The sequence below is a fragment of the Delphinus delphis genome, chromosome 2 (genome assembly GCF_949987515.2).
Source record: "Delphinus delphis chromosome 2, mDelDel1.2, whole genome shotgun sequence".
Classification (NCBI taxonomy): domain Eukaryota; kingdom Metazoa; phylum Chordata; class Mammalia; order Artiodactyla; family Delphinidae; genus Delphinus; species Delphinus delphis.
Window position 1 is genome coordinate 168,800,469 of NC_082684.1, and position 27,169 is coordinate 168,827,637.

The 27,169-nt window shown below is 39.2% G+C and overlaps 1 protein-coding gene across 1 annotated transcript; it reads left to right on the top strand.

Annotated features, from left to right (window-relative positions):
* Positions 1–18,274: 18,274 nt before the first annotated feature.
* On the top strand, positions 18,275–19,527 carry TOP1MT (DNA topoisomerase I mitochondrial). The gene is given in 2 exon segments (XM_060003779.1): positions 18,275–18,602; positions 18,605–19,527. Coding segments are annotated over 2 exon segments (1,170 nt in total). The 5' UTR covers positions 18,275–18,355.
* Positions 19,528–27,169: the final 7,642 nt, after the last annotated feature.

Consider the following 27,169-nt stretch of genomic DNA (forward strand, 5'->3'; position numbering starts at 1 on the left):
AAACACATTGGAACACAGAGAATCATTCGTAGATACTTGCTGAATGGACCTCTCCACCCCTCCCAGGCCAGAATTCAGTGGAAAAATTGTAACCACTTTTTCCCTACTTAGAGGAAAGACAGTCTGGCCCATATTCCAGGAAAAGATGTTGAAGAAGGTGTCAGGAAAACAGTGGTGACACTTTGTAAAATGAGAACCCATTTTTGAATGTTAGAAGTAAGAAAATGAGTTTCAATGAAAAGGTGATATTGTATCATTATTACAAGTTTTATACCTTAAAAAATGCAACTCACCCAATTACAATATTATGTTAGTACCAAGAGGGCTTTTCTTACTTCGATAACACTCAGAAATGGTCATAAGTAAAAGGTGATATTCTTTTTAAAATGTCACGGATGCTGCATTTTCTGTATTCACTACTTTTGACACCAGGGGTAGTGAATGTGTGTGAATCTTGCATCCTCACCATCTGTACCTCTTGGTGGGTTGTTTCTAAATGAAGTTATCAAGAACAGAGAGGTTTTCTAAGGGTCCTTTGTTGAAGAAAGATGTTCATCTCATAGAAGATAAGGAAATACCTCCTTTACAGATGCATGGGCCCATTCTGAGATTTATAAAGCATTCATGGCTATAAAAATCTATAAAGCATTAAGAGGCAAAACTCTTTTTGGTTAGTAGCTTATTAAGTCTTGGCTTCTACACACCCTCTTGAGATATTTGCAATATAGTTGATCATCTTGTGTCAACACACAAAACTTCACTTCATTCCTACTAAGTCCATTCATAGCACCACTCCTTGTGACCCAAGACAATTTTGAGACTGAAATGGTTGGACTTTCATTTATATGTGATCAAATAAATAAGATTCTCATGTAACACGTTTCAGGCTGCCTCTTGGTTTCCTTTCCAAGTAGGTATGTGGTTTTCAGTTTGGCTGCATGTCAGTCTTGAAGGGCAGTATTCATAAGAGTCGTGTCTGTCCTTGGCTCCTGACCTAAGCAGGGTATGTCAGAGGAACAGTGCAATGGAGCACTTGAGGCAGGGTGGCTTTTCAGAGCATTATTTAATTTTGGTTGTTGGTGCAACAAGCTCATCAGAGACTGCTATTTCCAGCTGCACTGCAAGCTGTCCCACAGTTTAATTCTCTGCTTATTTGTTTTAGAAATCCTCCAACCAAGCACCTCAGTCATGTGCCAAAGTATGAGGATGACTTCACACCTCAGCTAATTCACATCTTCAAGGAGAGAAAACAATTTGCAACTGAATCCAGCCTCACTCATACCACCCAACAAATCCCTTTTGCTCATGAGCCACCCTGGGAACTCTGGGGCAGACCCAGAATTGTCAAGAAAAGTAGATAGGTTAGGATATGCAAATACAATATGCTACGTATGTATTGATTTGTCTATTGACATTATGTTTAGAGAGAGGTTATATACAACTCACGGGTTAAATCAAATCTTGTGTTGCAAAGCACCTGAATAGAAAGACGATGCATATTTATCACTTATGTTGTATGATATAGTCAACTCAGATACGAACATAATGGAAATACCTTTACCATTCCTATATTCATTAACCCCTGTCATTGCCGTGTTAACTTTTCAAAGACATCGGAATCAATGTTATTAGTCTTAGCTGATGCTAGTAATTAAAGATATCCTTAAATAAAATGTCCTGTCAGAAAAATATAAATATTTATCAAGCACTCAATACAGAACAGGGGGGACTTCCCTGGTGGCGCAGTGGTTAAGAATCTGCCTGCCAGTGCAGTGGACACGGGTTCAAGGCCTGGTCTGGGAAAATCCCACATGCCGTGGAGCAACTAAGCCCGTGCACCACAACTACTGAGCCCGTGTGCCACAACTACTGAAGCCCGTGCACCTAGATCCCGTGCTCCACAACAAGAGAAGCTACCGCAATGAGCAACCCACGCACAGCAATGAAGTGTAGCCCCCACCTTGATGCAACTAGAGAAAGCCTGTGCACAGCAATGAAGACCCAACACAGCCAAAAAAAAAAAAAAAAAAATACAGAGCAGAGACTAATCTAGATTTTGAAGATAGAGCAGAAGACAAGACAAGCAGAATCTTGGCTTTCATAGAGTTTGGATTCCTCTTTCTCTCTTGCTCTTTCTCTCTCTCTCTCTCTCTCTCTCTGTGTATATGTGTATAGGTTAGTAAACTGATAAGTAAATCTTTATGTATAAAATTAGATACTGGAAAGTGCTATCCAGAGAATTAAAATTGGATTATGTGACAGGGAGTAACACTGTTTACTTTAGATTGGGTGGTCAGGGAAAGGGTTTTTGTGGACACGTTTAAGCTCATTTAGACAAGAAGGAGCCAGGAGCATGACCATCTGGATCTGAATCTGGAAGAACATTTTGGGTGGAAAGGACAATGAGTTTAAAAGTCCCAAGGCAGGAGCAAACTTGGCTTCTTCAAAGAGCAGATGAAAAGCAGAAGTGTCTGGAGAGTAGCAGGTGATGGGAAGAGTGAGGGCAGGAAGAGGAGGAAGAAAGGGACATGAAACAAACATTAACCAGGAATGTGTGGATAGAAGAAGCAGAATTTGGTAAAAATGATGATTTAGCATCATACTGTTTTCGCATTGCTGCTCACTATATTTACCTATTCACATGCAGATGAATAGAATAAAAATATTTTCTTGATTTTTGCAGTATGAATCATTTTCTCATCTTGCTTTACACCCCAACAAAGTACTTTTTGGAATTAGGGGTCTTGCTGACTTTTTCTTAAATCCCCATTGTGCCATGATCGTCTTTAATGTAGGTGAAATGGCAGAGAATTTGAATTTGGAAAAAATAGTTTCCTTATAGAGTTGAAGTCTTTTTAATCCTGGGAAATGACATGGTGTGCTGGTGTCAAAGGATGCCTTTTCAGAAACTTGTTTCCCCGTCTCTCTTTTTCTCCCCAGTGGTTTCTATTTCTTAGTCCCTCTGCTCCGTACGAGTGATGGTATCACCACAGGTGCTCTGTTGCTGACACAGGATAGATTTCCCTGGGTAGCAGTGCTGAGTGACTCCCTTTCTTGACTCATTCAAAACAAGACAGGCTGTATAAACCCACTTGAGAATACATCCTGCAGGAAACAAGATTAGCTAATCCTTTGCTGCATCTCTATTTTCTGCTTTTCCACAAATGGCTGGTAACATGAGCAGTCACAGTTATGGACTCCATTTTTTTAATGTATATATGTATCATACATACTCTTTGGTTTGGATTTCTCAGGGAGTGAGAATTATAGTTTTTTTTTAATTGTTTTGATGTTTGGGGATTTTGTAGCCAAGAGTTCAAATGACAGATGTAATATTAGTTTTCTGGATAACTGTGCATGAACAAACAGAAGAATGCCATAGAACGGAAGGGGCTCAAACCACACATATAGGTCAATGTTAGGTGTAGCTTCAACTGAGGTTACAGATTCTGTTCTGTACGGAGTCTTAATTTTTTAATTACAATTTATTTTTATTGAATAATACACATATATTTTAAAACTCATATTTTAAAACACATATTTAAAAATTGTTTAAAACTCAAACAGTCCTCCAAAGCTTATCTTTCAAAACAGCAGTCTTCTGTCTACCCCTTCAAACCCCTGTATCTTGCTTTCCAGAGGCAACCATCTTCACTTTTATCTGATTCTTTTTGTACCTCAGTATTCCTCAATAAATGTCGAGTTTTGATATTCTGTTTTAGGTTGCCATTATGAAAGAAGATGATTTGGCTTATCTACACAAACTCTTTGCTACAAAAGTATGTCTATTACCCCATCTTACCAAGAAAAGCATATTATATTGAAAATTTTGCTTAAATTAACATCCATTGTTTACAATTATGACTGTAGATATTGTTCAAGGCTGAGGCAAACATCCATCCTTGTATGCTATGATTATATTTCATGGCTACTATTTTCTTCTTAGAACTAAAATGTCTTTAAAAAAAACAGTTGACCAATCTATGACAAAGTAAGCAAGAATATACAATGGAGAAAGACAGTCTCTTCAGCAAATGGTGCTGGGAAAACTGGACAGCTACACGTAAAAGAATGAAATTAGAACACTCCCTAACACCATACACAAAAATAAACTAAAAATGTTTTAAAGACCTAAATGTAAGACCAGACACTATCAAACTCTTAGAGGAAAACATAGGAAGGACACTCTTTGACATAAATCACAGCAAGATCTTTTTTGACCCACCTCCTAGAGAAATGAAAATAAAAACAAAAATAAACAAATGGGGCTTAATGAAACTTGAAAGCTTTTGCAAAGCAAAGGAAATCATAAAGAAGATGAAAAGACAGCCCTCCAAATGGGAGAAAATATTTGCAAATGAAGCAAAAGAGAAGGGATTGATCTCTAAAATATACAAATAGCTGAGGAAGCTCAATATCAAAAAAACAAACAACCCAATCCAAAAATGGGCGGAAGACCTAAATCGACATTTCTCCAAAGAAGGTATACAGATTGCTAACAAACACATGAAAGGATGCTCAACATCACTAATCATTAGAGAAATGCAAATCAAAACTACAATGAGGTATCACCTCACACCGGTCAGAATGGCCGTCATAAAAAAATCTACAAACAATAAATGCTAGAGGGGGTGTGGAGACAAGGGAACCCTCTTGCACTATTGGTGGGAATGTAAATTGATACAGCCACTATGGAGAACAGTATGGAAGTTCCTTAAAAAACTAAAAATAGGGCTTCCCTGGTGGCGCAGTGGTTGAGAGTCTGCCTGCCAATGCAGGGGACACAGGTTCGAGCCCTGGTCTGGGAAGATGCTGCATGCCGCGAAGCAACTAGGCCCATGAGTCACAACTACTGAGCCTGCACGTGTGGAGCTTGTGCTCCACAACAAGAGAGGCCGCGACAGTGAGAGGCCCGCGCACCGCGATGAAGAGTGGCCCCCGCTCACCGCAACTAGAGAAAACCCTCACACAGAAACAAAGACCCAACACAGCCAAAAATAAATAAATAAATACAATTTTAAAAAGAAATCCTGAATGCTAAAAATAACTTAAAAAAAAACCCCTAAAAATAGAGCTACCATATGATCCAGCAATCCCACTCCTGGGCATATACCCTGAGAAAACCATAATTCAAAAAGACACATGCACCCCAGTGTTCATTGCAGCACTATTTACAATAGCCAGGACATGGAAGGAACCTAAGTGTCCATTGACAGATGAATGGATAAAGAAGATGTGGTCATATATACAATGTAATATTACTCGGCCATAAAAAGGAATGAAATTGGGTCATTTGTAGAGACATGGATGGACCTAGAGAGTGTCATACAGAGTGAAGTAAGTCAGAAAGAGAAAAAAATATTGTATATTAATGCATATATGTGGAATCTAGAAAAATGGTACAGATGAACCAGTTTGCAAGGCAGAAATAGAGACACAGATATAGAGAACAAATGTATGGACACCAAGTGGGGAAGGGGGGTAGGAAGAATTGGGAGATTGGGATTGACATATATACACTAATATGTTTAAAATAGATAACTAATGAGAACCTGCTGTATAGCACAGGGAATTTGACTCAGTGCTCTGTGGTGACCTAAATGGGAAGTAAATCCAAAAAAGAGGGGATATATGTATACATAGAGCTGATTCACTTCGCTGTACAGCAGAAATTAACACAACATTGCCAAACAACAGTACCCCAATTTAAAAAAAATACACATATATGTATAATTCAAATAAATAAATAAATAAATATTGAGACTAAATAAAAAACCAGTTGCTTATGTTTTATTTCCTTTATTTCTTTCATAAAAAACTTTCAGGCATTCAGATTTTTTCAGCTATTGAGCATAATGGAACAAATATCCACGTATACATCACCCCATTTAAGAAGTAAAACCTCATAAATACCACTGAAGTCATGGATAAACTGTTTTTTGATCACATTTCCCTCGCTGCTCATTAGAGGTAAACACTATAAATTTTTTTGTTATTTGTTAGTATCAAGAAGTGTGTACAGTTTTACTCTATATGTATAAATCCCTAAGCAATATATTACATATTTTTAACTTTGTATAATTGCATCATACTGTATGTATTTTGGTAAATCTTGCTTTTCCCCATCAATGGGTCTTTGGGATTTCTAATGCATGTAACTGTAACAAATTTATTTTATTATATAAATATCCCATCATGTGTCTATACACACAATGTGTTTATTTATTCTCATTTCTCTGATTAGCATTTAGTTTGTACTTAGAATTTAACTATAAAAATACTGCCCCAAGTCTTTTAGTGCATGCCTCCTTTCCCACAAAGACAGGAATCTTTATAGTATTTATACCTAGAAATAGGATAGATGGGTCTTGGGGCATCCTCCTTCAGTTTTAATAGATAATGCCAAATATCTCCCCTGAGTAGTTAAGACAGTTTATAACCCCATTAGTGCTGTAAAAATTTTCTAATTGCTTCTTATCTTTACCTACACTTGGTGTACTCAAACTTTTTGCCAGTCTGTTGAATCTGAAATGTTTCTTACGTTCTTTTATTTTGCATTTTTCCAATTATTACTGAGAATCTCTCTTCCTGGGTTTATTGGCCGTTGGGTTTTTTCATCTGTGAATTTGCCTATTTGCAGGTCTCATTTGCCTTCTATTTAATTCTTCATATATTTTGGATTTCAATTATCTCTTACTTTTAAACTTTGCAAATGTACTTGCCTATGCTATAATTTATCCATTAATTTTTTTATGTCTTTTGATATTTGACCATTTCTAATTTTAAAATCGTTGAATTTGTTAATCTTTTCCCTATGATTTGCATTTTTTTCTGTCTTGTATGAGAAATCTCTTCTTACACTAAGGTCATAAAGATAATCTATATTTTCTTCTGAATTTCTATGAGCTTGTTTACAAGATCTTTATTCCACCTGGGATTGATCTTTTCGTACATTGCAAGGTTAGGGTACAATTTTATCTTTCCTATGTGGATAGTCACGGTCCTGGAATTGTACTTTCTGTAGCCCATCATTTCCTGACTGATCTGCAAGGGCATCTCATCAAGCTCCTTGAAGAAAACATAGGGAAAAAGATTGTGAACAGTAGCCTTGGCAATAATTTCTTGAATATGACATCAAAAGCACATCAACAAAAGCAAAAATTGACAAGAGAGACTAAATAAAAATAAAAAGCTTTTGCACAGCCAAGGAAACAATCAAAAACAGCAACAGCAAGGCAATGTACAGATTGGAAGAAAGTATCTGCAAACCATATATCTGATAAGAAACTCATACAATGTAATAGTAAGAAAACAAATAACCCAATTAAAAAATGGACAAAAGAACATAGACAGTTCTCCAAAGAAGCCATATAAAAACAGATATATGGGCTTCCCTGGTGGCGCAGTGGTTGGGAGTCCGCCTGCCGATGCGGGGGACGCAGGTTCGTGCCCCAGTCCGGGAGGATCCCACATGCCGCGGAGCGGCTGGGCCCGTGCGCCGTGGCCGCTGAGTCTGCGCGTCCGGAGCCTGTGCTCCACGGCGGGAGGGGCCGCAGCGGTGAGAGGCCGGCGTACCACAAAAACAAAAACAAAAACAAAAAAAACCAAAACAGATATATGAAAAGGCACTCAACATTACCAATCATCAGGAAATGCAAACTCAAACCACAATGAGATATTGTCTTACACATTTTAGGTTGGCTTTTATTAAAGAAAAAATATTAAAAATGTCGGCGAGGGAACCCTCGTGCACTGTTGATAGGAAGGTAAAGTGGCACAGCTGCTATGGAAAACGGTAGGGCGGTTCCTCAACAAACTAAAAGCAGAACCGTCATGTGATCCAGCAATACCATTTCTGAGAGTATGTCCAAAGGAATTGACATCAGGATCTCGACGAGAAATATACATTCCCACGTTCATTGATGAATTGTTCGCAATAGCCAAGGCATGGAAGCAACCTAAATGTCCATTGATGAATGAGTGGGAAAAGAAAATGTTTTTTCATCTACATACCATAAAATGTAATTTAACCTTAAAAAAGAAGGAAATTCTGTCATTTCCAATGACACGGATGAACCTGGAGGATATAATGCTAAATGAAATAAGCCAGACACAGAAATACAAAGACTATGTGATACCACTTACATGATGAATCTAAAATTGTCAAATCCATGGAAGCAGAGTGTGGTATGGTGATTGCCAGAGGGGAGAGGAAAATGGGGAAATATTAGTCAAAGAGTACAAAATTTCATTTATACCAGATGAATAAATCCTAGAGATTTGTACAGCGTAGGGTCTTTAGTTAACAATACTGCATTGTACATTTAAAAATTTACTGTGGGTAGATCTTATGTGTGCTTTAATCACAAAATACTAATAGTATTAATAATTATGGTAGAAGAAAGAGGAGGAGGAGAAAAAGGAGGAAAAGGGAGGAGGAGAAGTAAGAGGGTTTGAGGAGACTTCAGGAGGTGATGGATAGGTTTTATGGCATAGATTGTGGTGATGGGTCCATGGGTGTTTATTTATCTCCAAACTCATCAAATTGTATATATTAATTATGTACAACTTTTTGTTTATCAAAAAAAGAAAAGGAAATAAAATTTCTTGTGAAATATGCTTTCTTATAATAGTATTATAATTAAGGATATATATATGTTACATACAATAATCGTAAATATATTGTACCAAGGTTGTTTCCCATTTTATTTTGTGGATATTTCATTGGTTGTCTATCTGAGACAGGAAGCATAAGAAATATATGATTTTAATGTGCTTAAATATTAGCCGAATTAAGTTCATTACACAAAGTGAAAAGCATTTGTATGTAGCTGTGTTTTGTAACCTTTGTTTATGAAAATGATATTGGTCAGTACCATAATCTCTTGGGGAGAATATCCTTTAGGAGTAATATGAAGAACACCTCTTTTAAAAAGCTGATACATTTAAACATCTCAAGGTCCCACTTTATAATCAAAATAGAAAGTTGTCAAAAAAGTAGTGGAAAAATAATGGCTGGGTTCTTCATAGTCAGAGCTGTGAAGAAAATCTCAGGAGTTTATCCTAGATGATCACCTCTGTTTTACAGATCTAGGTAGTTAAAATAATTGTGATAACTCTAGGTGAATACCTCTACATTTAGGTGCTTACTGGAAATGAGCCTTTTAATCTGCTAGAGGAACACCTCTTCTGGCATCCAGAGCCTCAGCTCGTGAGCTGCAGGTACCCTTAGCTGCGTCCAGGGTCAGAAAGTGGGAGTGGGGGGCACTTCATCAGATTTCCTTGAATATCTATTCCAGTTTCATAAAAGACATTTTAAATAATGCCTTTTGATGAAAATTTAGGTCTTGAGAAAAAAAGCAATTTCTTCTTTCTTGCTCAGTGAATTTCACAGATAGACTTGCCTGCCCTTTGGACTATAACATTTGAACCAAACTAATGATTCTCATGGCTTAAGCCTCTAAAAGTTAGGAATAGTGACTTTTCCTTTTCTCGTTAGTGATCTTTAGGTATACCAGTCCACTGTTCCAATGAATACAAAAAAATGTAAGTAGGAAAAATAACTAGGAAACAGGATTTCATAAATAATATTAGGACCTCTCAGTAAGAAAAAAAAATAATAGTAGGAAAAAACAGAGAAGAGAAATGAGGCTGTAGGTGAATAAATATTTCGAGCCTCGAGGAGGAAAAGCTAAGGCTAGTCAATTTTCTAAAAAGCAATCTGAGTACATAATCCTAGCAAAAAGTGTTAACAGGAGGTGGATGAATTTTTACAAATATAAAAAGAAACATATGTCCTATGAAGGAATGTGAGCACCACTTAGCAATTTCACAGCACTTTTCATCTTCAAAGAATTTTGCATGTTAACTAATTAATCCTTCCAACACCCTTGTGACGTAAACGTGACAAACAAGGACAGAAGTGAGTCTCAAATGACTAATTTACCAAGCTCACTGGTTGAGAAAGAATTATGAAAGCATGCCAGTTACTAATGAGGAAGATCCTAGGTAGGGATTTTATACAGGATATTGTGTGTGTGTGTGTGTGTGTGTGTGTGTACTTTCCAAAATTTGTTTACAGAAATATAGAGCAAATGACAGAATTTGAAAGAAAGCATTTATCACCCCTTGAGCTCAGTTTATGCTAGACTAGTGTGGACTTCTCAAATAATCCAAATTTAAACCATGCATATTAGCAGCAGTTTGGTATTTGCTTTTTATGCATGGAGTTGATGCATTATTTAGACAATGAGAACCAACTATCTGAAACTTCAGTGGTTTAAAGGGAGTTACACTTGTTAGGGGGTTATTTTCTGCCCAATTCTGTAACATGTAATCTATCAACACATATTCTTTCTTGTTATCCAAACACCAGGACAAGAATGCAAGGCCCAACTAAATGAGAGATCTGACAATTTTAGGCTCTTACTTGCCAACTACTTATTTTGGAAACTTATAACTGAGGCTGTGGTTAGTTTTCTAAAGATCTAAGTCTGTTTCCTTTTTCTCTGCCTGCCTGTGTAATACCGTCTACTATTACCCTGTTGTGACAGCAATATATCTTTCCCCAAACTTGCAGAAGAGAATAGCGGAGCTCATGACCACCCTGGAATGATAATAGCCGTGCCGTGCTGTTGGCACCCTGAGGTGACGGTGGCAGGGAGTCACATTATCCACTTACAACCACAGCCATTCCATTCCAGCTTCACGGGATAACAGAGTGAGTCTCACTGATTACCAATCTGCTAACATAGGCACTAGGCTTCATTCCTTTTCTTGATGATAAAATTTCATTGTGGGCATTATTAGCCTTACCGTGCTGCTCTTAAAATTGTTACTATGACCTTTCAAAAAGTATTGATCCACAAATGCTAAATGGCTAAATATTTCCAAAGGGAAACCTGACTGCCTTTTCTGCACCACAGCTATAAAATTTTCCTTCCAACAAATCAAGACTGGAGGGTACAAAAGGGCTGAGCATTACCCTTCTCTTTCTCAGTGTTAGTTCCAAACTATCATGTGAGTTTCTCTCTCTTCCCTTCCTCCCTTCTTCCTTCCCCCCTCAAATAAGCATAGATTTTCACCTCAGTCCATCATTTCCTTGTATCTGGGTAGCAAAAGTCATGTTGATTATTGCCCAGGGTTTTCAAATGTGGTGCAAAGTTGTAGAGACTATTGATTTAGTCATTCAATTACCAAATATTTCTTGAGTACTTACTATATGCTAGTCACCATTTTAGTCACTAGTGATACAAGAAAGAAGAAAAGTTCCTGCTCACAAAGACATAGCACTTCCTAAGGAGGCTGATACTGGGCCCCTCAAAATGAAGAGGCATCCTCTTCTTTTTGGTCATAAAATTCAATCATTATACTACATTCCAATCACTGAGATACATTCTGTTGTTTGAAATTTCTTCCTGCATTTTTGTTTTGCTGCTACCTGCGATCATTTTCCTTCTGCTTGAAGAAAAACTTTTTTTTTTTTTTTAGTTTCAGTGTACTGGCAACAAATTCTCTGTTTTTGTATGTATTCAAATATCTTTAATTTTTTCGAAGATTTTTTTTCTAGATACAGAATTCTAGTTTGGCAGTAGCTTTCCTTTTTATTTCATTAAAGATATTCCATTGTCTTCTTGATTTCATATTCTATTGAGACATCAGCTGTATGTCATTATTGCTCCTTTAGAGATAGCATTTTTCTTTGAATGTTTTTTACTATTTTCTTTTGTCTCTGATTTTCAGTAATTTTTCTATGCTGTGACTAGTTGTGGGTTTTTTTGGGGGCGGGGGGGGGGGGGTTGTGTGGTTACCCTGCTTGAGGTCCACAGCTTTTCTAAGATCTGTATCTTGATTTTTTGGTCAGGTTTTGGAAATCCAAATATTTTTTTCCTTTATTCCCTCTCTATTCTTCTGAGCCTTTAATTATGTAGATTATAGTTTTTATCCATGTCATATAAATATAGATATAGATAGATAAATATATAAATAGATGTTATATATAGAGGGAGGCTTGCCCAGAAATACACAAATACATATGCTCATTTCTGTATTATTCTTTCTTTTGCTTTGGTCTCTAGGCTTCAGACTGTGTTTTCATCATTTTTCTCTTGATGAGTTCACTAATCCTCTCATGTTCTATATCAATCTCCTCATTAAGCACATCTATCAAAGTCTAAATTTCAGTTTATCACATTGTCAACTCTAGAATTTTTATTTATTCTCTAATAGATTCCAATTCTGTAGTAAAATGTTCTACTCTGTCAATCGTTTTTGAAAAAATATTCAATATAGCCATTTTAAAGTCCAACTTTAATAACTTGGTTAAATGAGAGTTTATTTCTAGTGTTTTCTCTTGGCCATGATTCCTGGGATGTCTAGTAGATTTTTAATTAAATGACAACCATTGTGTGGGTTCTGGAGGTTACTGTATTTTTTTCCAAGTAGGTTTACTCTAACCAGTCCTAGAACCATACAGTAGGGTCAGATGACATTAATCAGATCAGGAATTGGATTTACTCAAGGATAGGTTGCAGTTTTGCGGTATGCGGGCCTCTCACGGTTGTGGCCTATCCCCTTGCGGAGCACAGGCTCTGGACACACAGGCTCAGCGGCCATGGCTCACGGGCCCAGCCGCTCTGCGGCATGTGGGATCTTCCCGGACCGGGGCATGAACCCGTGTCCCCTGCATCGGCAGGCGGACTCTCAACCACTGCACCACCAGGGAAGCCCTAGGTTGCAGTTTTTGATGGCTAAATCAAGCCCTGGCTGTTCCACACTCCTAGGATATAAACTTCCACCATTCCCACTGAGATTCCAAAGTATTTGCTAGGATCCCTCTCCACTGTTATTCCCAGACTCTCATTTCTGCATCTTGAGCATGAAGCTCTTTAGTCAGTGGAAAATGAGAATATTCTAAAATTTTAAAATCCTTTGTCCTTGGGAGTATCATTATCAGAACTCCATATGGGGTAGATAAAGGGAGCCCAATTAGGAAGTTACAGTAATAGTTTGGTTATGAGCTAATGGAGCCTGATACAGGGAGTTGGCAGTAGGAATATGTATATGAAAGGATGCATATGTAAGCTTTTGTGAGAGAAGAATGGGAGAGTGAACTTGTTGATTATGTGAAGCGTGATGTGTTAAATAAGCTTCTTCAAGATTTCGAGTCTACAGCCCTGAGGTATATTCCATGGACCACAGGAAAAATGAAATTCTAACTTAACGAGAATTTAGAGATGGAAATACATATTTGAGGGTAATACACACTTAGGAGGTGATTAAAGACTTGGTTAAGGACATACAGAAGAGGAAGAGAACAGGATGGGGAACAGAATCAGAGTGATCACAGACATTGGGGGATGAACCTGGTGACAGCTCAGTTCTCTTTTCACTTAACCAACATGTGCCCCTTAATATCTAAGGTACAATCGCATCAAAGAAAACCATTTTGCATTTAAGTGTAGACAGATCTTAGTGTTCACAGTGGGCTGGAGATGAAGTAAAACATGAAATAATTTTATGATTTCTGGTCTTTATCTCTTCTCGTGTCAGGAGAACTAAAAACTCTATCAGCACGAATCTAGAGACTCTCAGTCCTACATTATTAATGAAGGATGTAGTTAACTCTTTATCCCTTTCAGGGTTGAAATTACAAAAACAGCTTGTTGCAAAGTATACATGGGATTCTTAAATCCAGGAGAGTTTAGGGTACCGGAGGAGAGCAAAGGGAAGGTTGTTGGTGTTGAAAGTAAATATACTCTGTGTCAAAAATGCACTGTGGAGCCAGTGGTATGTGATAAGATATGGAGGCTGGCTTTGGAACTCTCTTTGTAAGTGCTAGGATTGGGGTTTTAATAATATAACAGTTCTTCAGGCTTTCTGACAAGGAAGGCTTGAAAGCATGCAGCACTGTATCAGGCTTATCAGTCAACTTCCAGGACAAAAACAGAAAGAATGCTCTATGTTCATCTTCACGCAATACATTGTCAGTTACAATTACAGAGAAAAACTAACCTCAGTGATCTTTGCAGTATTTAGTAATTTAAGAGCACGCTGAATTTGCAGCCCATCATTTGAATTAAAAGTACTGAATTTGGTTGGGTCTTTTGGTAATTTTTCAGAATTCTATAGCTGACACTGATAGGTAATGTTTTGGCAGAAAAAAAAAGAAGACAATGGGGAAATATGTACTTGAAATATAAACTTTGTGACTTCTCTCTGCACCCTGTAAATGTAAATATATATGTCTCCATATAGTTTTAATCCCCCGATAAGAGCAGAAATTTATGGGTGTTTAACTTTGCTTAACAGTTGTGTCCATAAAACCCAGCCTGAGAAAGTTCATAGGCTACTATATTTGAAGATGTAGACTTTTCTCTTTTTTTCTTTTAAAAAAAATTTTATTGAAGTATAGTTGATTTACAATGTTGTGTTAATTTCTGCTGTACAGCAAAGTGACAGTTATGTGTATATATATATATATTCTTTTTCATATTCTTTTCTGTTATGGTTTATTGCAGGATATTGAATATAGTTCCCGGTGCTATACATTAGGACCTTGTTGTTTATCCATCCTGTATATACTAGTTTGCATCTGCTCATCCCAAATTCCCAATCCTTTCCTCCACCACACCCCCTCCCCCTTGGCAACCACAAGTCTGTTCTCTATGTCTGTGCGTCTGTTTCTGTTTCATAGATAAATTCATTTGTGTCATACTTTAGATTCCACATATAAGTGACACCATATGGTATTTGTCTTTCTCTTTCTGACTTACTTCACTTAGTAGGATAATCTCTACGTCCATCCATGTTGCCGCAATTGGCATTATTTCATTCTTTTTGATGTCTGCGTAATATTTCATTGCGTATATATGTACCACATGAAGATGTAGATTTTCAAAAACCTTCTCATCTTATTTTTTCTCAGTCCTTCACTTATCCTCCATTCATAGCTGAATGTGAATGCTCTTGTAAATTTCAAAGCAGGCAGGGGCAAAGGTAGCCAAACTTGTGATACCCTGAATGACAGCCTGGAAACGTCAGCTCCCTTTTCATCTTTTATCTTTGGGATCACAGGTTGGCAGGTCGTACCAATCAGTCTAGAGCAGTGATTCTCACCTTGGCAGCAATAATTCACTGTGGAGTTTTTTAAAAGTACAGATGCCTGCATCCCACCCAGAGGTTCTGGTTTAATCGGTCTGAGCTGCCTCCTGGATTTTTAAAACTCCCCAGATAGTTATAAAGCACAACCTAGAAGAAAACTCAGGAAATTCAATTCCCTAAAGTAACTCTTATAATTAACTTCTTAGAAAACCTTGCCTGGATTTTCATCTCATAAATAATACTTAATCTTTATGGTTCTGTACATAGGTATTGGCTAAACTTATTCAAATATGAATCCAGTGTGCATTTGGGAGTATAGAAAACACATACCCTATTTTATAGGTATTACAGGTAAATGTGCCAGATTTAGCAAATAAAAACAGAGAATGTACAGTTATATTTGAATTTTGGATAAACAGTGAATAATTCTTTTTGTACAAGTATGTCTCAAGCAATATTGAGGGCGTGCTTATACGAAAAACATTATTTGTTGTTTATTTGAAATTCAGATGACGCTGTGTCCTGCTTTTTATCCGGCAGCCCTAATTACAGGACATGCAGAAAATGTTTAGCTGCTCCATTTTAATCAAAGCATTTTTGTTGACTTGTAAACAATCGCCTGTGAAACCATTTTATATTGGTCTGATCCCAGTTAAGACACCCGGAACAAGCAATCTAGGCAGTGTGGCTGAACAATGTAACCCAATTCACTAAGCCTCTTGGCCTACTTATTCATTCAAAACACTCACTTTGTCTAAGATATTTATAGACGAGATCAATTTTAATTTCCTTTACCTCTCGAGTACACAGTTTGTAATTACTCCAACAGAGATTTATCCACCTTCTAATACAGTTCTGGGGTAAGACCTGCATGCCGGGGGGGTTCACTTCTACTCCAGCCTAAGTTGTCTGAACTGTCTTAATCTGTAGACCAATTTTCTCTACAGCCCCCTAAGGAAGGAACTTGTTGATTTTGGCAGTGTTTACCTTTCCTACAAACAAATTCAACATTTTCCAGACCGGCTGGCTCTTAAAAATCACATGAGAGCTGCGGAAAAACTGCCTAGAGTATGCTTCAGAATTCCTCCCTCCCCCATATTCTAGGAAAAGCTTTACGTTCCTCACAGCTGCTGGAAGATAATCTACGGAGTCAGGAGTATTTAGAATCTGTGGAGAAGGCTGTACAGTTCCCTGAGTTCAGTTCTTTTCTAGAAAGAGAGTAGAAGAATCTGTCAGAAAAAAAAAAAGTTCCAGCCTTCACGAATGATAATACGGACTTCCACATGGAGAAAAGGGAAAAGAACTGATTTGATGTTTGTTTTCTCATAAAGGTTTAACAGTGTCATGTTCCACCTGGAGCAAGAACATGTATGTCGTGTGCTTGCGTGTTACTGGCTTTCACTGAGTATTGTCACTCATCTTTGCTTTGGGCAGCTTGAATGGTATAGTGTTGTGTCTTTGCATCGTTTTCATTAGTGAAGGTCATCACCCCCTTTCCATCTCCCCAGGTACCTCCAGCCATCCCTCTCTGTCTCTTAGACCAAAACCCGTTTTGCGTCATGTGTCAGCAGAGTAAACTTTCTTCCATGAAGGAGTCTTCCTTGGCAGGCACTAAATGGAGGCTGGTGTCACTACAATCAAGACAGTCCAATCTATGTTTTGCAAAAAGAAAGTGCATTCGAGTTTCCTCACATCTGCCGTTTATGTATAAAAATTTTCAGATTTCATTGAATATTCTCCTAAGTCTTGTGTGATGTGCTAGAGACCGTAATTCTGTTCATCAAAATTATCTTGATCTGGAAAGTGTAATTTACATTTATTTCCCCTTGATGTAGTTCAGTGTTATCTCTGGTGAACTGAGAGCTATTGATCTATTTAACAAATTATTTTTTTCCTCCAAGTAATAACTTCATTGTTTTCGATGCTTAAAAACCAAAGAGTTCATGTCTCTGACTCTCAGAGTTTTTCCTCGTCCCTGCCACAGACCTCATCCCAGCCAGGACCTACCACCTTTGTTCGAGATCACTTCCTGCCAGCTTCCACTTGCGGTGTCCTGTGGGAATGCACCTTTGCCCCAATTTGTTTCTTGTCTCTTCTGTTTTCTCTTGCTTTGTTCATTTTTTTTCCCCAAGTGCAGACCCCTCTATCAGATGTCTCTTACGATCTAGACCAACTTTTTGGGGTGTGTTAAGACTCCCCCCCCTTTTTTCCTATTCCTGCTCTTATTCTCTAATTTTGCACTGAAATGGGTATTTCCTTTCTCCTCCATGTGTCTTCTTTGTTGGATTAACTCCTTTCCTTCTTCAATACCTCCTCCTTACTCAGAAGGGTTGTTAACAATGAAATTTACTGTTCTAATTCTTTGGCTTATTTTTTGCCATTCAGGCCAGGTCCTGGCTCTTCTTCGCTTCTGTCACCTAGATTAGATTGATTACAGGGAGAGGAAGGTAACTGATTGGCAATTCACTACTTGGGCTGTTCTAAATGTTGGAACCAAGCCTGTAACACTTTGATTTAATGCTTCAGAATGAACTTGAATCTTGGCCAAACTCACCAATTATTTGGCTTCAGTGTACGAACCTGAGCTGCATTTAGCTTCCCCTCCTGTCCCCTGGGTCCTGGACTGAAATCTCTGGGTGAAAGCAGAGCTGGTCTGTGCTTGGGGCTCAGCGTGGCTGCTAGCCATGGTTTGCAGTAAAGGCAGGGGTGGGAATGGGAAAAGGAAAGGTGTACAGTCTCCTCTGACGCTTTCTCAGAATCCCTCACCCCGTTCTTAAACAAAGCCTTATAGGCACTGAAAGTTTCAGATTTTTAGTTTTTAAATTATTGGTCGTGGAAGTTAGATAAGCGCTTTAGTACGCTCCATGTTTTTTGGCCATTCTTTGGAAGCATGGTACTCGATACAGTTTTGAGCTTTTGTGCTTGTTTGATACTAGTTGATACAATAAGTGCTTCAATATCAAACAGAAATGAAAGCTGCGTTTCCCTTGCCACTCCTGAAAACTCTACCGTGGCCCTCTACTGTGTGTATTTAGGAACTGAGAGTTTAGAATCAATCCTCAGATCCCACAGAACCCCTAACTTCAGATATTGTCACCGTGTTTCCTAGGGTATAACGACACTTTTCCCGCATGGAAAATGCACTGGGCTGACTCTGTCAAAGAGCTGTATATTAGACGGGCACTGAGAGAAGATCAGCAATTTCAAGACCGAGCCCCCTGGGTTGTTCCGAGGCCGTGGCGACCACCCCAAGATGGGGATGCTGAAGAGGAGTGTCCTGCTGGAGGACGTGACCATCAACTGCAGCAGGGACTCCGAAGTACCCGAGCCTCCGGTAAGTCACCGGTGGAAGGAGGTGCGGTGCGACCGCACGGTCACGTGGCTGGCGGCGTGGACAGAGAACGGGCAGAACTCCATCAAGTACACCATGCTGAACCCCAGCTCCAAGCCGAAGGGGGAGAGAGATTGGGAGAAGTATGAAGTGGCTCAGCGCTTGAAAGGAGTCTGGGCGAGATCCGTTCTCAGTACCGAGCCGACTGGAAGTCCCGAGAAATGAAGGCGAGACGCACTGTGGCCCTTTATTTCATCGACAAGCTGGCGCTGCGAGCCGGGCACGAGACGGAGGAGGGTGACGCGGCTGACACGGTGGGTGGCTACTCCCTCCGCGTGGAACACGTCCAGCTGCACCCAGGGGCCGGTGGCTGCCCGTACGTCGTGGAATTCGACTTCCTGGGACAGGACTCGATCCGCTACTAAAACAGAGTGCGGGTGGAGAAGCCGGTGTATGAGAATCTGCAGCTGTTCATGGAGAACAAAGGCCCTGGGGATGAGCTCTTTGACAGACTGACCACCGCCAGTCTGAACAAGCACCTGCAGGACCTGATGGATGGCCTGACGGCCAAGGTGTTCCGGACCTGCAATGCCAGCCTCACCCTGCAGGGCCAGCTGAGAGCACTGACCAGAGCTGAAGACAGCGTAGCCGCTAAGATTCTGTCTTACAACAGAGCAAATCGGGCCGTTGCCGTTCTCTGCAACCATCAGCGGGCGACTCCCAAGACCTTCGAGAAGTCGATGCAGACTCTTCGGTAGAAGATTGCGGCGAAGAAGAAGCAGGTGGCCGAGGCCAAGGCACAGCTGAAGAAGGCAAGGGCCGACCACAAATCCAGAGGGGACAGCAGGTCCAAGAGCTTCCTGGAGAAGAGGGGACGGCTGCTGGAGAAACTGGAGGAGCAGCTCGGGAGACTGCGCTTGCAGGCCACAGACAAGGAGGACAGCAAGCAGGTGGCCCTGGGCACGTCCAAGCTCAACTACCTGGACCCCCAGATCAGTGTCGCCTGGTGTAAGAGGTTTGGGGTGCCCGTGGAGAAGATCTACAACAAGACACAGAGGGCTCTCGACATGGCAGGCAAAGACTTTGAATTCTAAATGAGCATCTCTGTGCCTCGTTGGAACTTATTTTTTTTCACCATTAAAGCAGATGGGGGAATTTTGTACAAAAAAAAAAAAAGAGCTGTCTCAGAAGGCACACATCAGGTCCCTGCAAACTCAGGGAGCCCACCCTCTTGTTGGTGCATGTCTGAGGCCACAGGTTTCCACGCTGCCAAACAAGTCGGTGGGGACATTCTGGCAGCTTGACGGTGATTTTTATGTGGAAGGATGTTAAGAGCCTCCCAGATGCAATTCAATCAGACCAGGAACCATGTTAGACAATTCTGCCAAATTTATACTAATGTAAAGTAAGCTAGGTGGCTGTTCACTCCTTATCATTATTTTTGTAACACTTGATCTAAGTCAAAAGTTTAAGAAAAGAGTTTGCCCCTTCCTCCTCTCCTCCCACCTTCATGGCCTTTGTTCCGACAAAATGACATTGATTTAGGATCCATTAGATTAACCAGTTGCTTCTCAGACAAACTAAAAGTAATCCCGAGCTGATTTTACCATCCATTGGTTTCCAAACAAGTTTGACAAAACCCATGAATTTCCATGGAGAAACTCAACTTCTCTGTGTAGATGCTTTGACCTGTACACAGAAGCTGGCTCTTCGTAACCAATAGCCTTGTAATATTTGAAGGTTTAAAAAGTCTGCCCAAATGTGGGGAAAAGTTAAGCATCAATTTAAAAAACTAGTGAAAATTTTGAGCTCACCTTACAAAAACATATTTTGAGCACAAGGTAAAGAAACATTTATGTATTATGTGCATAATACACAAAATAGTGAAACCCTGTAGAAGCTACAGGTAGACATTTAGGGATCAAGAATTTTGATTTGTTTGTTAGGAAATGCAAGACTCTACACATGTTTATTTGACATGTGTTCTAAGAATGTAAGTGTTGCATACGGTATGATAATCTCAGGGCAGCCACAGGAGGAAATAAGAATGAGGCTTAGAAGGAAGAGTTGATTATACACACAGGTCCTAGAGAGCCACCACATGAGATGCAGGGCCACAGGGGAAGCACCAGGTTTGGGTCAGGTGGGAGAAGACAGGAACAAGGGGAAATTCCAGCTCATCCTTTATTGGGATTTCTGTGAGAAAAGCAAGACAAATCAGAGTAAAGAGTTTAGGTTTGGATAATTACAGGAAAGCCTGGGCTATAGGATGGTGTCTCGCTGGTGGTACCCGGCCCAGGGATGACTTGGAGCTTGGTTTGTGAGAAATAGATAAAGGAGTGGTTGAGGCCATAGACTTGGATTGGTTGGTTTGCACATGAAAAATGTGCTCCCAACTCAGCACGTTGTTATCTTTAAGAAATGGGTTTCTCTTTTGGCCAGAAAACTTTTGAAGGTGTCAAACCATCATACAATACAGAAAATGAAGAAACAATTAATACAGCATCTTTAGTAACTTTCACACTAAGTTAAGTGCTATGAATATTTTATGTATAAGACAGTCTCTGTATTTCAAAATCCCAAACTACGGAACAAGGACATTTATAAGGGAAATGTTGATCATCTAGGAGAAAGAAGAGATGATCCTATAATATATTTCTTAATAAAGTAGGAGGGGATAAGACCCATAGCGCACAGGGTGCTAAGGGTCTCAATTCCAAGGAGATGCTGCTCCACTGGTGTACACACTAATTAACTTAATAAAATATTACCAGTAATTTAAAAAACTTCCTAAATTCCCATCCTTAATAACATTCTTACCTCTACTCCCAGAGTTAAGTAACTTTTGTTACTATCTTTCCTTTTTTTAAATTTTACTTTACAAAGTCTGAAAAGATATTTTAAGACAATTTTTTAGAGCAGTTTTAGGTTAACAGCAAAACTAAGAAGTTATAGAGTTTTCCATATGCCCCCGGTTCCTGCACTTACATGGTTTCTCCCATTATCAACATCCTCCAGCAGAGTGGTACGCTTGTTATAATTGGTGAAGCAACATCGACACATCATAATCACTCTAATCCATAGTTTTACCTTAAAGTTTAGTCTTGTGTTGCACATTCTTTGGGTTTGGATAAATGTATAAGGACACGTAGTCATACTATAGTATCATACAGAGTCTTTTCATTGCCCTAAAAGTCCTCTGTGCTCTGCCTATATACCCTCCCCCACCCCAAACTCTGGCAACCTCTAATCTCTTAACTGTCTCCATAGTTTTTTTTTTCTTCTCTTCCAGAATGTCATACAGTTGTTATCATTCAGCATGTAGACTTTTCAGATTGGTTTCTTTCACTTAACGATACGCGTATAAAATTCCTTCCACCATTCATCAGATATAATGGATTTAGCAACAAGTATCATCAAACTCTGGGTTACCAATCAAAAGGTAATGTATTATTTCTCATAATGAAAAAAAAAGGGGGGGTAGGGTACCCAGTAAGGTCTGATTAGTACTTTCCACTGAGCCTGTATTCCACTATCTCTGCTTTTGGCTTCATCCTATAGTTGGTTTCCTCTTGTGATCACAAATGGCTGTAACATGTCACCTGGAGACAATAGTAACTAGTGGCGGAAAGGGGCTTACCTTTACATCTCTTGCGTCGGTAGGAAAGGACAGCTTCTCATGCTCGGAAAGATTTTCTCCTGTGGTTCATTGGCCTGATTATGGCCACCTTTTTTTTTCATACCAACCCTTGGCAAGGGTTAACTTTCTGACCACTGGACTCCTCAGACTCCTCCAGGCCTACTGGATCAGATGATGGGGTCAGCTTCCTTAGAAACACTTGGCTATGTGGAGGAAGACTGGATATCTTAAAATATATGCTCTTAGGAATCAGAGAAATTTCCTGCAACCAACAGGGCACGTCACACTCCTGTTTTCATTTATGGAAATTCCTGCTTTTACTAGTCATATAGAATGTCACACATGGTCATATCAATGAGCACATTTGAACAGTTAATAAGATTGAGCTGAGATTAGGACACAGGGGCTGTGTTAGTGATGCATGTTTGCCTTTGGGGCAGCCCAACATAATACTTAGGAGCGTCGGCTCTGAAGTAAATGCCAGCTTCACATAGCTGTACGATCTTGGGCCGCTTAAACCTAGCTTCTCAAAGCTTCCATTTCCTCACCATAAATTGCAGATAATGATAGTAGTCATCTCACCTGGTTGTTAGAAGGATTAAAGGAGATAATGCGTATACCACGTGTTCGAAAATACCTATCATATTTTAAATGTTCAACACACCCAAGACATAATATCTTATTATATTTATTTTTGCACATCGTAGGCTCTCAGTACCCACTGGTGACTGAAAATACTAAAACAACTACAAAGACAAACAAACAAAAGCAACATAGAATCATATTAGCAAGTGACATCAAAAAGAAAAAGAAAAACAATAAAATCTCATCCTGCACAGGTTCTCTGACTACCAACAGAAGCAGAGACGGGCCCTGCTGGAGGACTGTTTCCCTAAGTTGGGCTTGTGATAAATTCCCACAGATTAAAGTCAAGGATGTTTTCACAAAGATCACCAAACATAGGAGAAGGCAAGCCACTGCAAGTTAAGGGATGGAAGGATGGATGCTTTTAGATTCTCATATCTGCAGAATGGCCTTAACAGACAAGGGCAACAGAGAACAGTGTACGTTGATGCAACAGAAGTCACAGAGACCAAAGGAACGGATCCCAGGAACATACCCATGCACGTAGGGAAATCTGATGGACAGAGTCAGCGTTGCACATTAGTGTGGAAAGGAAGGTTGCTTAACAAATCAAGCGCTCAAAATAAGCTATCCCAGTGCAGGGGAGAATGAAAAGGGGTCCCAGTTCACACCATCATGTGCAAATATCCACCTTGAATAGACTGAGAACTTAAATGTTCAAAGCTGAGCCTGCGCGTCCGGAGCCTGTGCTCCGCAACGGGAGAGGCCACAACAGTGAGAGGCCCACGTACTGCAAAAAAAAAAAAAAAAGTAGATGTTAGCTTAGCTATGAGGGTATAAGAAAAAAAGTAAGTAACTGAGAAAGACATAATTATAATCAGGTTCCAGATATACCTATGTCCACAAAGGTGGACAGTACAGATTCTAGACTTTAAGTCATTCTTCGGTGGCAGCCTATCAAAAACATCTTGGGGCCAGGAGGTGAGTTTTTTTAATGTTGATCGAATGACAGTAAATACACTTTGATTTATTCTTTAAAGGAAGCGGCACAGGGTTTTATTACGGGGCTCCCTTACATAGTAATAACATTTCACATTATTCACCTTCAGAAGACAAAATACAAAACAAATTCTTGTATTAGATAACGGGTGAACAATGGCTGATTTGAATTAAAATTTATTTAAATGTCATTTCTAAAAGACAATGCATTTCCATGCAGATCTCATTTGCAATTTCAGAAAATCATACCTTATTACATAAAGATAATCTTGAGTATCAAGATCAATGCCCAGATGGATGTGGTCCCATTTTGACATCACAAGTCGTAAGGACCCTGATTCATGTAATAGGCAAACGAATGGCATTTTCTGATACTTTTAAAGTCAGAATAATGACTAAGGAGAGCTGCCCAAAGTTCTGCCAGGCAAAGGACATGTTGGAGTGGGGACTGGGGGGTTGTGGACCGCTTACCGGTGAACCTGAGGACAAAATTCAGCCCCTCCCCCCAAAAAGGAAGATAAAAGTCTTCAGACAGGCATTCTCTCTGACCTCCTGGCTCAATAATTTATGTCACCCTGAGGGCATTTAAGGTTTGTGCCACGGTGTTTCAGGCTACTGCTGAAGAGATTCCTTAACTGTGTCTCTTAGGTCACTTGTGTTTACGGCTGACTATAGGGGTCTTTACTGTAAGGGTCTCTCATACACTGATCAGATTCTATTACAGTGTCTGGGAAAAACTCATTCACAGTCTTTCTGTGGATGAAAGATTTTTTTTTAAATTTTACCACAGATACTTTAACATGTATCAAATCGAGAGTCTCTAATGATTCATAATTCTCCAAGGTCAAATTTTTTCACCCAACCTTATCTTCCCTACAGTAATCTTCATGAGAAGTTGAAACATATGTAGGTTTGCCTTGATTTAGGGCATGGATTTAAGAAGACATGGCAAACAAGCCAACACTGGGTCAACAAACATATATGCCAGGATTTATCCGTTTAAAAAAATTTTTCATTAACCCTGGCAAAGACAGGGTTTCTGTGGCCTTAATGCACAATGACTCATGCTTTTAACTACCTGTAGATTGTTCCCTAGCCGTGCAGACTCCTGTCCATTCTTCAAGCGAATAGTACCAGATTGACAAATTACTCCCATACGTATGCTTCTTGTTAAAATTTAAAAAAAGAGAAAAGAGTGAGTATATGGGGACTTCCCTGGTGGCGCAGTGGTTAAGAATCCTTCTGCCAATGCAAGGGACACGGGTTCGATCCCTGGTCCAGGAAGATCCCACATGCCACGGAGCAACTAAGCCCGTGCACCACAACTACTGAGCCTGTGCTCTAAAGCCCACCAACCACAACTATTGAGCTTGCATGCCACAACTACTGAAGCCCGCGCACCTAGAGCCCATGCTCCGCAACAAGAGAAGACACTGCAAAGAGAAGCCCTGCGCACCGCAACTAAGAGTAGCCTCTGCTCACCACAATTAGAGAAAACCCGCATGCAGTAACAAAAACCCAAAACAGCCTAAATAAGTTAATTAATTAATTTTAAAAAAAAGAGTGGATATATCTATACATATAGCTGAGTCACTTTGCTGTACACCTGAAACTAACACAACATTGTAAATCAACTATACTCTAGTGAAAATTTTAAAAAAGAAAAATGATAAACATTTCAATGAGCATATCTTCATAGATAAGATCATTATAAATATAGTGAAAACAGAAAATATAATATGAATTCATTAGCTAAGAACCTAAAATCTCTCAACCAAATCAGTTGGGTTTGGGGGGCGCTTGAAACTGCATTATTTGGCAATGTAGTGAGAGGACAGTAACTTTTTTCTTTAGCTTTGCTGTCTCTTTTCATCAAAAGGAGACATTTTTCATATCTGAAGAACAGGACTTTACCTAATCTTCTCTTATTTCATAAGCATCATCTTTCAGGGTAATTCTGAAATTGGCCATCAAACAAACGTCAAGCATTAAAAACATTTTTGTTTGATTTGCACTCTTTTTTAATTGATTCTAGCCAAGACCTCGCTCTTGTTTAGCTGTAAATAATTTGTCTATTTTCTTTCAAAATGTCCATGATTTTTGAAAACAAAATGACATGAGTTATGCTCATAGGGTTATGCTCAGGGCAATTCATTCTCTTCCTCACAATAAGGTAACACATATTTCACATAAGCCTGGAAACTTACCTTCCTCCCTGCTGCTTAGATCACCCTCACACACAGGTAGTGGCTGCATCTTCCCTGCAAGGGCACTGTGGTCACTGTCTTACTGGGCTGATCCGGACACCTGATTTTCTCAGTATCAGCACTACACTTAAAACTTGCCATCTTTATCTGCTATCCCTATTCTCATTTGAAACTATGTTTTTCAAAATAATTTCACTTTAAAGATGTCAAGTGAAACATGCTGCAAAAATCACAAACCTTAGAATTTTCCATAGTTTTGACTTACTGAGGGTCAGCCTGGGGTGAGAAACGAATTAAATACAGTCAGTATATATTTTGTTGATCAATTCTAAAGTTGACTCGGTTTGTGGGATCTTGTGTTGTTTTCTGAAATGTAATAAATGGCATTAAAATGAAGAACACATTTTAAATTCCAGTTTGCAATTCTCCACCCGCTTTCTAAGACATCAGACAGGTCATCATGTCTCCATCAGCTATGCAAGTCAGCCTCCAACTTTTCAAATCCCCTGCTACATATAAAATGTTTTTGCTTTCCCAGCTTTCACAAGGAAACAAACAAACATTTATGCTGGCTGGAACAAAAAAGTGGGAATTTTGCAGAAATACTTTTGATAGAGTATCTCGAAATTTCAAACACTTAAACATGCTGTTTCTCTAGGACTACAGTGAAAAGTTGAGAAGTTGCTTCACATTCAGCCTGACTGACGTGCACCCTGGCCTATGAAAAAACACCTCGAGGAATGTGTGTCCCTCCCTGAGAGAGTGAGCTTTAGAGGAGAGTATAACCTTTAGAATCAAGCTATGGAAAGTCTGAATTCTAGCTAAGCTGCTTTCTTGTTATGCGATTGTAGGTAGCACACTTCAGCTCTCTGGGCCTAATGTTCTTATTTTTTAAAGATTGACTGAGACAACATATGTGAAGTATGGAATGATTTCCCCAGCATATAGTAAGTGTTCAATAAATTTAAGCCATCTGTTACTATGCAATTTATGTGTTCTGGAAGAATCCTCTTTTAATACCCTGCTGATCCCTCAATACATATTTATTGTTTATTCTTTATATGAGCAAACGGATTGAAATTGGTTATTTTTGAAAAATTAAATTTAATTGCTATGTTCTAATATAACCCATGACATGCTAGGTAGGTGTCACTATTTGGAAACCGACGGCATCAGGTTTTGGGTTTGAGTTGTGACTTTCTTTTTCTAGGATTGCAATAATTTCTAAGTTACACCCACCCATTCACAGCATCATGGACCCATTTGTAGGGAAGTAGCATAATTCTTTTGTAAGAAGTTAAGTTT